The 17,727-nt window shown below is 57.7% G+C and overlaps 1 protein-coding gene across 1 annotated transcript in view; it reads right to left on the bottom strand.

Annotated features, from left to right (window-relative positions):
- Positions 1-4,143: 4,143 nt before the first annotated feature.
- The window catches only part of CUX1 (cut like homeobox 1), a 267,949-nt gene continuing 254,365 nt past the window's right edge, over positions 4,144-17,727 (bottom strand). Inside the window, exons 15-23 of the mRNA XM_038165931.2 lie at positions 13,377-13,513; positions 12,957-13,023; positions 12,181-12,293; positions 11,364-11,480; positions 9,554-9,637; positions 9,372-9,428; positions 7,371-7,451; positions 6,092-6,156; positions 4,144-5,829 (exon numbers count right to left, since the gene is read on the bottom strand). Of these exons, the coding sequence (XP_038021859.1) occupies positions 5,769-5,829; positions 6,092-6,156; positions 7,371-7,451; positions 9,372-9,428; positions 9,554-9,637; positions 11,364-11,480; positions 12,181-12,293; positions 12,957-13,023; positions 13,377-13,513 (782 nt within the window). The 3' untranslated portion in view covers positions 4,144-5,768. The remainder of the gene's footprint in view (positions 5,830-6,091; positions 6,157-7,370; positions 7,452-9,371; positions 9,429-9,553; positions 9,638-11,363; positions 11,481-12,180; positions 12,294-12,956; positions 13,024-13,376; positions 13,514-17,727) is intronic.

Raw genomic sequence — 17,727 nt, forward strand, 5'->3', positions numbered from 1 at the left:
GGATCCCGTCCCGCAGCGTCACCCCGCAGCATCGCCCTCCCTGCAGGCAGCAGCAGCAGCGCTGAGCAGGCTCAGCCATGGCCCAGCACTTTCAGGAGGGGTTTCCATAGCGACAGACACCCGAAAGCCCCAGATCCTGGCTGCTCCTGCAAGGATTTGGGGAGGGGACGACGTGCCGAGGGGGCACACGGTGCTGCTGATGGCTGCGTCCCCCCCTCCAGCCCCATGGCCTCGGGTGCCCATCGTGGCTGGGACGTCCCCAGCTGCTGCAGCCACCCCCTGCTGCGGCCCATGGGGGGGTTCCCTGCCACCCCCGTACCCTCTCCAGTTATTTTTGGCTGTTCCCCAGCCGGCCGTGGGCACCAGTGGGGTTACTGGGGGCAGGAGGAAGCGGTGATGCCGCAGCGATGCCTTTGGGGGAGCGGAGCTGCGCTCGCAGCTGCGGTTGGCTTTGGTTTTCTCACCTGTTCCGCGTTACGGTGCTGAGCTCGTGGCAGTGGCATCTGTGCAATGGGGACAAAGCTCCACGCCGTGGGGACAAAGCCCTGTGCGGTGAGAACAAAGCTCCCCGCAACGGGAACAAAGCGCTTATGCAATCGTGACAAGGCACCGATGCAAGAAGGAGAACAATCCACGCAATGGGGACAAAGCTTCGTGCACTGGGGGCAAAGCACCACAAAGTGGGGACAAAACGCTTATGCAACGGGGACAAAGCTCCGTTAAATGGGGACAAGGTGCTGAGAGTGGCTCAGTGCAATGTGGCACTGCCCATCCCCTTGCAGGTGCCGTGCCCGAGCCCCCCGGACACCCCAGCAGCAGCGGGTGTCCCCCTTGGGTACCCCCAGCTCAGCCCAGCCCCAAAAGCAGGCACATTTTGCCCAAACTGAGGGATAAAATGGCAGGGTGAGAGCATCAGCAGCAAGTGTCCCCTGTGTCCCTCCTGCCCTGTGTCCTAGCCCCGGCACAATCCCTCGCCCCATGGTCTCCGTGCCATGCCAGCAGCTGGCACGTGCTCTGCCTTGCCAAGGGGCTTACAGCGAGCAGGGGTAACCCTGTGCGAGTGCCTTTCAGGGGGGTTTATTCCTGGGGACAAAACCTCAGGGCAGGCAGCCCGGGTGCAGCTGTGGCCCATCCCTGTGTCACCGCAGCTGGGCGCTGAGTTGGGCTGGTGGCACTGGAGAAGCCCTCGATCTGCCCCCAGCCCGCAGGCGTTCCCGTGGGGCCAGCCCCGTGCTCTTTGTCGGGAGCAGGAGGTTGCTCTGAACCCCACGGCAGAGCTGCGGTGACACCTGGGGACCTACTGGGGACGGGGGTCTCCCCCAGTGTAGGGGAGATCCCCCCGATCTGGGGGAAAGCAAACGGGGCAGGAGCAGGCATTTCTCCACCTCGCTGACCGCAGAATACGGGCAAGCACAGAGCGGACACCCCCCCACCCCTGCTCCTTTCCCTCTGCCCCCATCCCATCCCCATTGCCCCCACCAACACCCAGTTCAGTGCTTAAAGACCCCCCTGCCCTGCACACCACCACCCTGCTCTGCTTGCACCACGAGCCCTGGGGGGGACAGCGGGGGCCCTGAACGTCCCCGTGCCACCCCAGTGTCCCCTGGGCATCGCCAGCGCCTGCCTGCGAGCTGCGCCTCGCTCGCTTTGCCTCCTCCTGCCTTCACACAAGCAGGGGGGGCAAGGTAAATATTTTTCCGCTTCCTCTCCGTGCTGGAAAAGCCCGCGTGGCCCAGGCCCATCTCCAGGGAGACTCTGTCAATAAGGCGGGGGGGGCCGGGGCCGCTCCATATGCTGCAGCAGCTTTCGGCCCCAGCTTGCCATCGGATGGCTAACGCTGGAGCAAATGATAAACCCATGACTGCCACCCCCCAGCCTCTGCTCGCCCCCAGCCCTGGGTGTTTTCTCCCTTGCAGGCAGGAGTTTGGGGCTCTGATGGTGTTCGAGCCCTTGGAGATCTGTTGGAGGCTGTGCCTGCAAAATGCCGGGACGGTTTGGGGGGCATTTGGGATGCTGGCTGGGTGCAACGAGGGATGGCCACACGGGATTTTGGAGCACTCAAGCTCTGTTGTTGTTTTGCAGACAAACGAGCTGTACCTGGCTCATCTGCAGCCCCAGCTGCTCCAGCAACTTGGGAAGAAACGAGAGGGACGATGGCTGGTGGGTCGCGAAGCCACCGTGCCCACCCCACGAGGCTGCGCACCCTTGGCCAGGACTCCTGCTGACCCCTCGGAGAAAAGCACTCAAAGGGGGAGCACCAAGCGGGGGAGATCCACCCCCCTCCCCGCCGGGTTACAGCGGATTATTAGAGCCCTTCTTCCAAAAATAAACCCAAATCGATCCCTGTGGCCAGGCTGCACATGGATGTTTAACCCCTTTGTGCCTCCATTCCCCTTTTTCCAGCAGCATCCGCGCGCTGATGGGCTCCCCAAACCCCAACCCCGCGGTGTGGTCGGGAGCCTGCCGCATCCAGCGGGTACAGCCTGAACTTCAAATAACCTGGACTAACAGGCACGCCGCTCCCGGCGCTGGCTCTGCGTGTGTTTGTGTTTGTGAAGTGCCTTTCCTGTCTGCGTGGGAGTCTCGCTCGCATCCTGTGCGCCCGGCAGCGCCTGGCCTTCATTCAGCGCTGCTGAAACGCTATTGATCTTGCTTTTCCATTTGCCGAGCACGGGCAAACACGTCTGCAGCCTGCGCGCTCGTGGCTATGGAGACCCATCGCGCTCGGGAAGGACCTTTACGAACCCCCTGCTTTGTGTCTTTTTTTTTTTTTTCCCCATTTTTAACAGCGCGGCACCGGCTGCTGCAGCGCGTGGCCGTGCAGACACCGCCGCATCACCCCGCACCTCCTGAGCCTGCAGCGTGGGCTCTGTGGGGCTGGTGTAGGATCAGGCCCCCGAAGCTCTCCCTGCCCGGGGCAGCCGGGGCGCTGCGGCCGTGCTGCAGACAGATCCGCTCCGTCCTGGCAGCGGTGTCTCGCTCTCTCCGTCTCCTCTGCCTGGGGCGAAACCTGAACTTGTGACCCAGATGCGAGCAGGCTGCTGTCTCATCGCCAGCCGGGCTCCCCCTTCTATCACCACACAGACCTCCGGCACCCCCCCCGAAATTCAGCCTGGGTCTCCGAGGCTGGGGGAACGCTGTGCAGGTTACACGGATATCAAAAGCACGGGTTTTCCTTTAATTATTTTCCTGAATATCTGTCGATGCTAATTAAGATTGCTTCCCCTAATCAAATTTAAAACAGGGAGGGAGAGCAAGGGGTCACCAAAATCCTTTTCTTTCAAGCCGCGGAGGGATAAAAGAAGCTTTCAAATCAAATTAGCAAAACCCCCACTCCCAGCTCCCTCCCACACACACATTACTGAAGGACGACGTCGTCCAAAGGGGAGGGGGGTTCCTGGTGACCTTGCAGGCTGGCACGGATGCGTGAGCTCTCAGTGACTGATGCACGTGACCAAAAATAAAGGAAAAAAAAAAAAAAAAAGAAGAAGAAAAAGCCCACCCAGCCTCCCTGCAGGTAGAGCCAGGGTCACCTGTGTGGATGGAGGAGGGATGGGACAGAGCAGGGGCCGTGCTGGGGAGATGCACCCGCGCCTCGCCGCAGCCCCCCCGCTGTGCCCTCCGCCTCCCCAGCGTCTCTAGAAAGCAGCGGCTGCCGAGGAAGCCCCGAAAACTTGGCCAAGGCTGCGGCCAGACGCAAGCAGGCTGAGACCCAAGAACCCTCCCGAATTTGGGCTTTCCCTGCCCACGGTCAGACGGTTTTTGGCAGCCGAAGCTGAACGCTGGGGAGCGGCAGTTGTCCTCGCCGCGAGCCACCCGGACGTCCGGCAGCTGCTGCGAAATCGCAGGGGACGACGCGAGCGCACGGGGCTGCAACCCCTCAATGTGCCACGGATGGAACACGGGGTGAGGGGACCACCAAAACGCCAGGCTGAGGATGCCAGAGCACATCTGGGATGAAAAAGCAAGAAAAAAGGAGGAGAAAGCTGGGGGAAAACCATGGTCAGCCCTCTCACCACCACAGCAGCACCCATGGGGACGGGGTTCCAGCATCAGCTGCACGCTCTGCCCCTGGCACGGGGGCAGGACGTCTCCTCGCTGTTGTTGAACACCGAAAGTCAAAGGAAAAAAGCACAAAAATGATCCAGTCAACGCGGATCTAAGTTTATTCCATCACTCATCCCGCAGAACTCAACATCTATTTGAAATCATTTATGAAGAGTACAAGTGTGAATAGCTGCAGAAGTTTTGCAATTCCAAGACACCATATAGAGCTTCTAAAAAAAGCAAATTGAGCCTTCCCGGCAAAGCCTCAGCAAGCATCCCACCCTTCCCCGGATCACGTTTCTGAGCTACCCATGTCAGAGAGCAAACTATCATCTACCACACATCTAAAGTCGATTAGTTTATGGAGAGGTAGGAGAAGCAGCCCGAAATCTCCCTGGCCCTTGGGCGCACGCCATCGGTGCTGAGCATCCCGCAGCCCCAGCTCCATCCTTTGCGCATCCATCCTAAAAACCCCAAGATGCTGTGGGTTGGTTTGTCCCGTGCCCAGTGGGACAGGCGTGGGTTGGTCCCTCTGTGTTTGTTCTCCGCTTCCATTTATGAGTATTTTGCATTTTTTCCGCGGGCCATGGCTACTATAAATAAACCTCTGCTGCCCGTAGCAGATGTGAAGCCGACTGCTGCCTGTGCGTGCAGTGTGAGGTCCCAGCTTCCCAGCAGAACAGATCTGAATCGGCAATGAAACATTAATTGGAAGCCACAAGATTCTCCTGTCTTAGGAGGAGAATTTTAATTGCAGGCCATGCTAACGTTGGTCTCTTCCAGCAGCTGGGCGGGCACGAGGGGCACCAAAACCTGCTCCCCAAATCACAGCCTCTCCTCCCGTCAATTTTCCCCCAAATCAACCTAAATCTCCCACCAGCAGCCCCCCACTCATCAAGCCCACCACCAGCAATAGGTCCGTTTGGCTCATTCAGCCTCATAAGGGGTCAGAGGTTGAACAGACCGACCCTGAGCCTGGAGCTGCGGGGACTGCCCGAAATACCCAAGGCAGGGCAGGGAGGGCGCAGCAGAGAGCCCCGAGCACCCGCAGGGCTCAGCCCCAAAATCAGCACCTCCCTTCAAGCTGGGTGACTCTGCAGCAGCCACGCTGCCTTCAGGCCGAGGTCCCTGCTCCATCGTGACCGTGTGCTGGAGCTCAGCACCGTGGTGGTGGCACTCATCTGAAAGGGTCCTGAGAAATGCTGCGGACCCAGCTCAGCACCGAGCCACGGGGAGAAGGCACCGCGCCGAGCGGCTCGGCTGAGCACCGTTATCTGCTCGCTCTGCCAAAGCCCAGCAGGACCGATTGCTTTCGGATAATTCAATAAACGGGAGCAAAATGGGAATTCTCAAATAGCAGAACACATTGAAATGCAAGCTTAAGAGTCGTACAACATCTCCCCCCCCCCTCCCCATTTTCTGGCTAAATTTAGTCCGCCCCATGTCGCGCCGCACTTGAAACAAGATTGAATGAGCTACTGCAGCCGGAGAGAGGAGCTTTTATCTCGCCTTTCCCACGTCGCTCGGTGACGACTGAGCGCTGGGGGACATCGGGGCCGTGTCCTGCAGACGGCTCTCCCGCAGCGAGGCTGCTGATTTCCGAGCCAGGGCAGGGGGTGAAGCGTTGCCTCCATCCGACGAGGCAGAAAGCGAAGCTGCAGCAAAGCGGGCGCCAGGGGCCGGATCCTGCCGCTGGAGGAGCGGCGGGGCTGAGCCCGGCCTCACTGCCACATGTCCCCCACGTCCCCGTTCTCGTGGAACTTGTGCACGTGGTCGGCGAACCTGGGGAGAGGGCACAGCTGGTTAGCGTGGGGCGCTTCGCCTCGGGGCGCTAGCCTCGATGATTAGCACTTCCAGACACTGGGGAAGTCAAGGTAGGGGTCTGATCCTCATCTCTGCCTTTACACCAGTTTTTAGCTGCTTTTCCACCCCCACTTCCCACCCTCGCTTCCAGCAGGGTGCTCAAACACCCCGCTGTGAACCCCCCCCCAGCCCGGGCAGCCGCTGCCGACCCCGTGCAGGATCGGGCCCCGCTCACACCCACTTCTTGGCGCAGAACGCGGCGCAGTCCCTGCCCACGCTCTCGCTCCAGGCGGTTTTGTAGAGAACCTGCAAAATAAGGAACGCAGTCAGCTCTGGGCTCACGTGCCAGCCTCTGCCTGGCGTGTCGCTGCCGTGACACCCCGCGACATCCCGTCCCTATCACGACATCCCGTCCCCATCGCGACATCCCGTCCCCACCACATTCTCTCCCCTCCGCATCAGTCAGAGCCCCACGGCGAAGGACGGGTCCAAGCATTTCTGCACCCTCCTGTTACCCGCACGTTACCCCAGCTGTGGCTGTGGCGTTGCCCTCCCAGTGGCCGGGCTGACCTTTTGCAGCACGTTATTTTTGCCAGGAAAGCGCTGCCGCAGCAGTTCGGAGCAAGGAGATGTCTGAGGTTGCCCATGGGTGTGAAGCCTTTGGAGCCATGCTTTGGGCACTGGCTTGGGGGAGGTCACAGCTCGGTTTGGCTTCTTTTCCCCTTGTGATTGAGACCACGAAAGGCAGTGCTAGGAAGTGCGACAGCCTCTTGCCTTCCCTGGGTTTGCCGCAGAGACGTTTCTGCAGCAGCCAGGCTGCAGGATTGCCCAGTCCCAGGCTTGGGCTCCAGGCCCTTCTGCATCTGGATGAAGCTGGATCATCCCAACCATGCAATATTTATGATTTATTTTTTTTTAGGTTAGCGCTTTAAACTTTAATGATGCCTAACTTTTTATTTTCTTTGCTCCTTTCCTCACCCAAAATAACACGGGGTTGGATTTATTCTGAGATGATCGGGACAGAAATATTGTTCTGACTTGTCTTTCATCTTGTTTCATTGTTTAATTATTGATGTTTAGACTTTTTTTTTTTTCCTTGAAAAGCTAACTAAGCCCCCAGTAACTGTGCAAGGCTAGGGGAGCTTGCATCGTGAGGAACATGATGGCCCTGGCAGCACGGGCTGCAGCCCCAGCATCGCACTGAACAAGCAAAGGACTCGAGGAAGGCAGCTGTGGACACAGGATCCGGCCCCTGCAGCAAGGAGGGAGCCTTCTCCACAGCCACCCCTATTCCTAACCCAAACCTCTGCTTCTGACTCTGACGTACGGGGGGGAAATTCAAAAACTGGAGAGAAGCAGAGCCAAAGGGCAAGGGGGAAATGCAGAGCTCAGTGCCCACAGAGGTGACCGGGCACCCAGGGTTGTACCCAGCAAGCAGGGAGGTGGCGTTGCACCGGGCCTGGAAACACGAAGCCTGCTCCACGTGGCCGTGTTTTACTCCTAAAACCTCTTCCACTTACCAGGAAGACGAGGCAGTGCAGGAACAGCGTGTAGAAGAAGGCGATGGTGCGAGCTGTCTTGTTGGACAGGATGAGCCGCCCCTGCAGCGAGAGCAGAAATCCCATTTCAGCACGGATCAGGGGACCCAACGCCCAGGGCCATTCGCCCGAAATGGAGGGGAATTCAAGGCTGTGAACCGTGGGGCACCCTGCCGGGCTGCCCCTGCCAAAAACGCTCCCGAGGGCTCGTTCTGAGCTTTCTGCCTGGCTCTGCCCTGCACAGCCCTGCCTGCAGCTCCGCACGCGCCGCAGAGGAGCCCCGGCAGTAATTAAGTCTCGCACATCTTTAATTCATGAGCTGTGGAAGTCGTGAGCTGCAGCAGCCCTTCGCCAGCCACCTGGGCACACGTTCCACAGGTATTTCCGAGGGCTGCATTAAAACCTTTCACAGCCCAGTGCTGAGCTCTGGGTGCGTGATGTCCGAGCACCCCAGAACTCGTAAAGCTCCCGAGGCTGCTGGGCACCCCCAGACTGATTTTAGGGGAGCCGCATGCCTGAGCGTGGATGGAGCCTCGTGGCTGGAGCTGGTGGCACTGCCACGACACCACATCCCAAGGGGAACACCCACATGTCCATCCCATCAAAAAGAGCCAAACCCAGGAGCACCCACAGCCTCGGAGAGCAGCTCGTGACGCACAGCTCCCGCCTGCCTACACCGCCGCTTCTTTACTCTTGCTGCAAAAGCGAGGGATTCATTATGGACATAAGCAAATTCCCCCAAACACCACGTGGGATTTCCGAGGCTGGCATTAAAACCCACAGATCTCCCACCAAACCAACCCCATGCTGAAATTGTCTTTTCTATTCACAGCCACGGCGGAGGCTGCTGTAACAAACAAGATTATGTTCTTAAATATTCCCAAGGAGTAACTCCCGTAAGTCAGTTTTTTGTAAATGCCTTTCATTAATTCTCCGTGGTGCTGGCACGCCACCCAATCCATATTCATGCTGGCATTTGCTTAGTTTTTATGCAAATGACAACTTTGCCTTTATTACGAGATATTTCTGTATTCCGTGGCTGTTGCAGACCAGCACTCCCGAGTTAACCTCTGTTGTGCCAGATATCCGGGGTTAACATCCCACACCCGACCCTGAATGCCACAAATCCAAGCCTAACTCAGATTGCCTCGATGCCCACGTCCCGTTTTAACTCTGAAAGCAGCACTCCATCCTACGGGATGGCAGCCAAGCCCTGCCATGAGCCTTTGCTGCTGCAGACGGCAGTGCCCCAGTGTTTTCCCTGATGTTTTTTTGTCAGGAGGGAGAGCAGGAAGGCTCAGGGCACGGGAAGAGGTTTTTGCACCCATCTCTGGAGGTTTCTGGGGGTGACCATGGGGCTGCAGGTACTCAGACGTGATGCAGAGGACAAGGCATGATGTTAGCTGGGGTCAGCTGCGGGCTCCTTTTCAGTAATTTCAGGCGGAGGTTTGGGGAAGCAGCAAAATGCTCCAGAGCCGTGGGAATGCACGTGGGTGGCTGACAGAGACTCACGGTGACCCTGGGGGACACGAGCTGTCCCCGAGCCCCCGGCTGTGACACCGCAGTGGGCTGTGGCATTGGGGCCAGGTCACCCGATCCCAGCAGGTCCCTGGGGAGGAGCAGGGGAAAGGAAAGGGCGAGCGTGGAAAACAATGTCTCTCCCCTCCTCTCTGCTCTAACAGCCTCCTGCTGCTGCCACGAGGGAGGATGCAGCGTGCACCTTCCTCTGCCAGCGAGGAGGCAGCATGGGGTCAGCACCCCATAACCACCGCGAGCTGCACCAAGGCTCTGGGAGGAGGCAGCATTTTAAGAAAAACAACCAGAAAATCCCCATTTCTGCAGAGGGAAAATAGAGAAGCTGCTGCTGGCCGGTGCTCCCTCGCAGAGATATCAAATTCTGGGGACTGCAGCGTGACCCCAGCAGGCTCTGCACCCCTGTCCCGGGGCAGGGAAGGGTTTGCCCCCACCCCGCAGCGCACTCACCATGCTCAGCGTGGCTTTATCCCAGGGGCTGAGGCTCAGGTACTTGCGCTGGCGCTCCTGCAAGCACAAAGAACAAGAAGCTGGGTTTGGGGCCCGAAGGGCTGATTTGGGGGATGAGAACCAGGGAAGGTTTGGTGCTGGAGGGGCTGGTGCAGAGGGAGGGTGCCGGGGGCTGCCCGTACCTTCCTGCTGAAGGAGGAGAAGGGGTCCAGGCGCTCTTCGTACTGCGAGGAGTAGCGCAGCTCGGTGTCGTCCCTGCTGCTGCCCTGCAGGAGTGAAGGCAGGGTGAGACCCCTGGCTGGTACAGCTGCACATCCCTACCCCTGTGTAAGCGATGTATGGACAGGCAGAAAGAGCTGGAGCCCCCATATCCCCCTCCTCCTGACCCCCATGGCACTTGCACTGCCCTCCCCAGCCTTGTTTGGAGGAAACGACCCTGATGGATGCAGCAGGACCGATGTGTTATTACACATCACACCCAAATTCCTGCCAGATCAGGCAGGAGGGGGACAGTGCTTTATGAGGAGGAAATCACTGCTAACCCCATAGCTGTTATTGTCAGGGCAAGGGGTAAGAAAAATAAAGGAACCCCCTCAACAGAAGTGAAAGATGGGGCTGGGCTCAGACACGCTCAGTTTTCACCCCCAGGATGGAGGCTCCCCCGCTGCAGCCCCCCCACAACGCTGCCATGCCAGGAGGGCTTCCCGTGGGGTGCCCCCGTCCTGCCCCTCATCCTGCACGGCCACCGGTGGCTCGGGTTCAAGGCGGGCAAACCCCACTGCCAGCAGACCTTTAGCAAATGTGCCCTTACGTGCCACAAGGCGATACCCCGATGAGCTGGGATCCCGATTTAGGGGCTATGAAGTCACCAGCTCCTGGCCTTATTGAATGATCTTTGATGATTATTTTTAACTTGTCACATGCCTGATTAGGTCGTGAATTATGCAACGCGACGCGCGGGAGGCTTGTGCTCTTTAGCTCAGGCGAATGGCATCCAGGGGTTGCCTTGTGGCACCAGATAAACACGGGGATGATCTTCCGCGGGAGACACTGGCAAAAATGTCAGAGGGGCCAGCCTCACTCAGGCATAAGCACGAGATCCAAATAAGGCCCTGCAGGGCTGTGGGAGTCTCCCATCCCCAAACGCTGTTAAAATGTCCATCAATAAAGCGGGCTCTGCAGCAGCTGTTGGGGTGGCAGCATTTCCGCAGGGGGTGCGGCGTGCGCAGCAAAGCCTGGCCCCGCTCCCATCTCCTCCTGGCCTTCCTGGGACAAGTGGGAGGGTTTGGGGCTGGTTCCTGCTCTTTCAGGGACAGCCCTGGCTGCCCAGAAGGGCAGAAGCAGAGCAGCTCGCTGCTGGCTGCAAGAAATTCGGGCTAAAACCCCACTGGAGCAGCCCCTGGCTCAGGCACGCAGCCGATGCTCGCAGCTATTCCCCGCCTGGCACACGGCGAAGCGCCGCGCTCAGCCCCGAGGTCTCCGGGCTCAGCTGCACCACCGAAAGCTTGCAGAGGCAGATGAATGGCCTGAGCCAACCTCCCGCACACCAGCGGTGGGCAGTGACTCACCGCACTGCGGGAGGAACGATTTCTCAGCCTCCAACTATGGGGATTTCTTGCAGGAGAGCCCGATTTAACTGCTTGCTGCCTGGTCGGGCAGCAGCATCCACAGCGTGCCCGCTGGAGCACCGTGCTGCGGGCAGTGAGCAGCACAGGCATTGCAGGGGCTGTTTTGGGGAGGAAACATGAGAATCTGACACCCTTCAGAATGGTTCAACACTGCTGGCTCAGCAGGTGGGCTAGGAGCCTGCTCCTCTAAGTGTATCTCTGCATCCTTCCTCGCTCCAGTTGTCCCCAGCTTCCCAACGTGAGGGGCACGCAGGTAACGTGCACCTTCCCCCTGCTCTTGCGCACTGCAGGGAACAATCCGTGCTTGGGGTCTGTCTGTCTGTGCGAAGCCACCCGCAGGACAGACGGACGGACAGCCACTCACCCGGCCGGGGTAGCTCTGGAGGAACTTGATCTTCTCGTAGAGCTTGATGTTGTCGGCTCGCAGGTTGTCCAGCTCGCTCTGCAGCGCCTGCACCGTGTGCTGCATCATGCGGTTCTCCTGCAGCGGGGAGTGGGGAGGGGGGTTATCAGCGAGGTCAGGCAGCCCACCTGGATCCAACCCAATGCCCACAGCCCCACCAGTTCCCATCCTGATGGGGGATGCAGAGCCACAAAGCTGAGATGAGAGCTCAGCACAGCCCCAGGAAGGACCACGGGCATGCCAGAGCGGTGTCACCTCACCGTGCAAACGTGGGCAGCTCGCTGAATCTCCGAACCCCAGGACAGCTGAGGTTGGCTGGGGCCAATCCTTGGGAGGCTCTCCCCTCCCAGTAATTCAAATCCCTCAGCTTTCAATTAAAATTGCTCCTTAATTAAAATGGCCCCAGCTGCTGCCAAACGGGGCCCCCGATTAGGGCTGGGGCAGCCAAGGTGGGCACCGGGCGGTGCAGAGCCAGCCTGCCAGCTGGTTATTTAGAGCTGTGCTTCAGCTGGGTGAAGTTCTGTCCCAAACCTCCCCACCTGCCTTTTGGACAGCACCCCCAGCACCGTGCAGGATGGCCAAGGAGGGATTGGGACCTGACCTTCAAGAAGAGCAACACTGATATGCAGGAGGGGAGGCTTTGGTCCTGCTGACACCCGAATTTATTGTTCTCGTGTTCGCAGTGGTGCTGCCGGTGTTGTGCTGATGATAACCCCCCTGCAGGCCACTGAAGCAGCCAGCCCCAGCGTGCGGGTGCCACCGTCCCCTCACCACGTACCCCCTCCAGCTCCTGGTTCCTGGCTCGGAAGCGTTCCCGCTGGCTGGAGATGATGGAGAGGAGCGAGTCCACCTGGCCCTCGGGGAACGGGGCGCCGGGCACCGGCGGGTGACCTGCGGACAGCGCTCAGCTTCAGACACGACTCGCTTGCCACATCCACCACCAGCTTGCTGTGCCCCAGTTTGTGGGTGCCCCACGGGGGGGGCCGTGCCCATTGCCCCCTCCCTCCCCGCCTGCCTTTTCAGCAGCAGGAGGCCCCAGCGGGCGCTATTCACAGCATGGGGGGGGTGGCTGCAGGTTGTTTGGCTTGGTGGGGCTGCTGACGTGATGCTGTTTATCGTGGGTTTGCAAAACGTTTAAAAACAAAACAAAAAAAAAAAAGAGGGAAAGGAAGTGGGGTTTTCTCCCAGAAGAGCCAACCGTTGTTATTTGTTTGATTCATTTTATCCTGCAGACCTCAGCTGCAGGAGCTGATGTAAAGGAAATATTTAGCTCGCTGGCTCCAGAAGGAGTTTGGTGGGGAAAGAGCAAAATCCGAAGCACAGGGTGCGTGCTCCAGCCCAGGTTCAACATCTCGGCATGCGCCTGCTGCCCCGTCTCAAGGGTCCAGCAAACTGTGCTGAACATGGAAAACCCATCAGCACCCCTGCTGAAGGCTGTGTCTGCTCTCGCCTTGAGCATCCTCGTGTTGCCATCCCCAGGAGGTGACAGCCACCCTGCCCACCCCTCTGGGATGGTTCCCTGGCACCCTGAGCAGTTTTGTGCCTGCCTCTCACCGTAAAACAGCGCGGTGGCCTCCTTGATGGGCTCCGGTATCTTCTCCAGGCTGGGGACAGCTGCGCCCTGGGTGGTGCAAGCAGAGAGGAGTCAGTGTTTCCCACCCAGCACCCACAGCCCTGGGGAAGCATCACTGCCAGATGGGTGCTCAGCAAGGGTCAATCCCGAGACAGTGCAGAGAGGCGATGCTCAGCCCTCAAACCCATCCTGTCCCCAGGGAGAAGGACTGGGTGGTTCCCCAGTGCCACCCCCTCCCATGTCAGCACTGTCCTGCGCAAGGGCACAATGAGAACATAAAAAGAAAAGGGAAAAAAGAGAAGAAGAAGAAAAAAGAGGAGGAGCTGGAACAACCCCCATGCCTGCTGTGGGCCCTCCACCAGTGGTGTTCAACCTCCGGGGGCTGATGGAGCTGAAGTTACCTCCGCGTCCGGGCGGTGCACGGCGGAGAGGGTCTGGATGGTGCTGAGGTCGTGCTCCAGCTTGGCGACGAGCTCCTTCTGGCCAGACAGCGTGGCCGCAGCCTCCGTCAGCTGGATCTGCAGCTCCGCACAGCGCACTGCAAAACAGAGCCGGGGCTGTCACCCAGGGGTGGCCCAACACGTGCTGCACCCAGGGGACTCCAGAAAGGGGCAGAGAGCCCCAACGGGGGCACCGAAGCCAGCCTGAGGGCAGTGACCCTGATTTCTCCAGGGCTCTGTCCCTATTTCTAGGGGTGTCAAGAGCACAGCAGTGATCCCTGGTGTGCTCCAAAGGGGACTCGTCCAGCCTGCCTCAGTGTGATGGGGACAGGGGTTGTCTCTGGGGCTGGGCTCAGGAGGGATCAGCCCTGCCCCATGGCATTGGTGAAGGCTGTATGGCTCCCATGTCCCTGCCCATCTGATTTTCCATGAAGGAGCATCCTTCCAGTTGCTCCCCCAGAAAAACCCATGCCTAAACCCTAACAGGCGCTGGGTGGGACGCTCCAGGAGCAACCCAAAGCCTCTGGCTCCCCTTGTGTAGCCCCGGCCCAGATAAGAAGCAGTACAGAGATGTGGCTGGGCCAGAAGGGAGCTGCAACAAGAGGAAAAGGACCAGCTCCCAGGGCATGCACCTTGCTCTGGTCACAAATGCATCCCAAAACACAGAACATCAGCAAGCAGGGTCCCTGTCCCACAGCAGGAACCTGACCAGCCCCATCCCAGCCCCAGCATTTTCCACCGGCAGCCTCCCCGCCGCAGGGACGCAGGATACGTCCCTCAGTGCCTGGATTTCCAGGTGGGTGAAAGCTCAGGTCCCAGCCGTGCCAGTCCCTCCCTGATAATTCCCGCTGTAATTATCAGCCTGGATTCCAGGCAGCTGGGAGGCAAAACCCCTCCTTTATCAGCAGCCAGGCAGCTCTGTGCTGGGGGGTGAGGGCAGGGCTGTGCCCAGGGGGCTGCCTGCCCATGCCCGAGACTTGAGAGGGAAGGCGCGAGGCGTGCGGCTCCATGCCGGCACCACGGGTCCTGCCAGCCCCAAATCTGGCTGTGGTCGGGGTCCTGCAGACGCTGGTGGATTTGGGCTCAGGATGAAATCACGCCCAAGCAAACGCTGCTTTCCTGCAAAGCACAAGCTCTGCCAGTGCAAATTTTTCCTCCTTTTTCCCCAAAAAGCAATTCTTACGTTATCCATAAGGGACCGAGCCTGTCTGCAGAGCAAGGGAGCGGTCTCATGCCTCAGATACAATGCACGATTTTATTTTTTTTTCCTCTTTTCCCCCTGCATGTTTGCTTTTTGCAGGCCCAGGTAAAAGCCCTGATCAGCCCCCAGCAGCTGCAGTATCCGAGCCGCCCCAGCGGAGGTCAGTGTTCCGCAAGGAATGGGGACGGCTCCGCGCTCCCGAAGCATGGGTGGCCTGATGCGAAATATTTGCATTAACAAGATTTGGAAAGAAGAAAACCTCTTCCCTACGGTTAATTATTTAATTGACTGTCTCTTAAAATTGCATTAAAAGGTAATTGGGAAGCTCTCCCTAGCCAAACCTGGGCCGTGGGGCCCAGCGCTGCGGAAGGCTGCCCCAGTTGGCACGCACGGGGCCGATGGTGCTGCGGGTGCACCGTGCCCGAGCGGGGCCAGGACCCTACCCCAGACCCCCTGCAAGACCCAGCCCTGGTGCCCAGCTCCCTGGTTTCTCTCTGAAATGATCTTTTTGCTTTGGGTTGCATGGAGCGAGTTTCGCAGTTTGCTCAGGAGAGCAAAAGGTCAGCACAGGAACTCGTCTCCCACTCGTAAAGAAAAGATGCGTCCTTCCTCCCCCGGGGTTCACTTCCAAGGCTTTGGCCACTCTTCCACAAATGGGCCATGAAAACAAGACAGGAACCACGTCTAACGCAGAAGTGCATGGAGCCTCCTCTGACCCCCCTGCCCCGGTATCTTTCTTTGCAGCTTTTTTAATCACAACTTTCTCTGCTCGGAAGGTCAGAGGCCAGCAGCGCTCCCCTCCAGCAGCAGCAGGCATTCCCCAGGTCATGCCAGGCTTCAAGGCTGAGCAAAGAGAATCTGCCTTTGTCTCCTCCTGCCTCTGACCCTTCAGAAGTGCAAATACCTCAAACGCTGTGGAGGACGGAGTGGTGCTGCAGAAGATAATGAAACAAAGAAGGTGAAGCCCTGAGGTAACTGGCATTTTAAACCCGGTATCTTTATCCTCAAAATTAATCGTCCCTGACTTTTCAGGCACGAAAGAAGCCATCTCCAACATGCCAGGCCTCGCCCTGATATGGCTTTACGAGTAAAAGCATTGTCATGCAGCAACTGGATGGCCCGGTGTGGGTCGAAGTCACCAGCCCTGCCTGGTGCCGCACTGGGAGGTCTGGTTGTTCCTTGCCAGCTCCACCCGATACCCAGAAAGCAAGTACCCGAGGCAGGAGTAGTGCTGAAACCCTTCTTACACATTCCTGGGGTCTGTGGCAAGGTGGCTGAGCACATGGGAACAGGACTGGGTTTTGTATGGGGCACTAGCGATGGTATCAGCAGGTGGCTGGGTGAACCGGAACCTTCTGGGACATGGTTTTCCTAATCCAAAACCTCCGTGACGTTGATCCAGAAGTCCTGAGCTTTTATCTGGCCTGGCTGGCCAGTAACACATCGCTCATTAAAGTTTCACGGTGTCTCTGTAACCACACTCCCAGCAGTTCTGCTGACACAAACACGAGGGTTGAGTAAATCCATGAACCTCTGGCTACCTACCACTGAACTTGGGCTACCACCTGAACACCACAGCCCTGCAGGACCTTCCTAGGAATCCTGGGCAAGAAGAGAAGCACCTCACAGCAAACGATCAGCCACAGGACTCCTCCCACACAGCCTGCACGACTGACCTGGAGAAGCTGCAAGCGTCCCTGTTGCTGAATAAACTTATGAAGTAGCACAGAACAGAGGTACTGACCAGAGCTTACAGTAAGCAGACACTAGAATAAAATCATGAAGACATCTGATGCAAGGATGGGAAAGCCCAGGTCCCCTTTCTGCCTGACTACTCTGGTTGCCTTCCCCTCTTCATCTCTCAGCTGCTGGATCTTCAGATCTTCCTGCTCCCCCAGGATGGGTGAAGGGAGACTTCTGATTTCTTCAAATTTTTTCTGCATCACTCAGCATCTGGCCTAACATCAGTGGGGAAGGAGCAATTGGGCCCTCTGCAACAAACCATGCCCTTTGCAAAAAGATTGGTTGTCTGGAAGGAAGAATAATATTGGTAAGGCCCTTGAAATGCATCATATCCTGACCAAAACTGAATGAGGGATTAAAAAGAGCCTTGGCTGAGTCCATAAGCTCTGAGGATGTTATCTGTTGGGTGCAATCTCCTGTAGGTTCAGCCTCCTGAAGGGTTCAGCCACAGATGACACTGCCAAGAGACGTGTGCTTCTGGAAAGACGCAAAGTGTCCGTGCGGACAGGCCACGTGGCGTCTCAAGCAGAGAGAAAACAAACGGTCCTAAGTTGAGACTAAAAGATTTAGATGCCCCTCACGCTTCCATTTTGGATAACATGGCCAATCTTGCGTGCCTCCAGGAGCTGCAAGAAAAAATCCTTGTAGCGAGTGTCGAGGAAAAGTCCCGAGGCACCAGGCTCTGCGGCTCGCTGCGAGCAGCGCTGGGCCCGGCAGATGCAGGGGCTCTTCGGGAGTGCTCGAAGCCAGCGAGCCCAGCGCTGCCACGGAGCAACAGCAACTTTGACTCCTGTAACAAGCCCCAGCAATCGGACTCCCTTGGCAAATCATCCAAAATAAACAGCATCTGTTTTCACAGATGGAGAGAATTAAGACATACTAGCAACTTAGTTTGAAGTTATAAGGCCAGACATAAATAAATGAGAGGCAATCTTTCCATAAGATGGTGGCTTGATTACTGAGGATACAGACAGATGAATAAATCACCTTGGGGTGAGATAGGCTGTAACTTGCTACACATCCAAGAGACTGCAGTAACTGCTCATGTGAATCCTCTTAGCCCGAAGGAAATGAGAGGTAAGTGATATTGCTGAAGGGATCTGCAGGGTAGGAGCACACACATGGGCAGTTATTGCAAATTAGCTGATGCTCTGCACGTTCACACCCTCATTTGCCTCATGGTAACTTTTTAATCTGCCTCCGTTACTGTCTGGCCTCCCCGGATTTACATAACTGTAAAAATATAAGAAAACAAGAAGAGAAATGATGTGGCATGCTTGAAGCTTTCTTTGAAATCTACCCTCTCAGAAGTCAACTGTAGTGCATTGAAATCCAGTACTTCAAAGGTTTTAAGCCTATTTTATTGAC

The sequence above is a fragment of the Anas platyrhynchos genome, chromosome 20 (genome assembly GCF_047663525.1).
Source record: "Anas platyrhynchos isolate ZD024472 breed Pekin duck chromosome 20, IASCAAS_PekinDuck_T2T, whole genome shotgun sequence".
Lineage (NCBI taxonomy): Eukaryota > Metazoa > Chordata > Aves > Anseriformes > Anatidae > Anas > Anas platyrhynchos.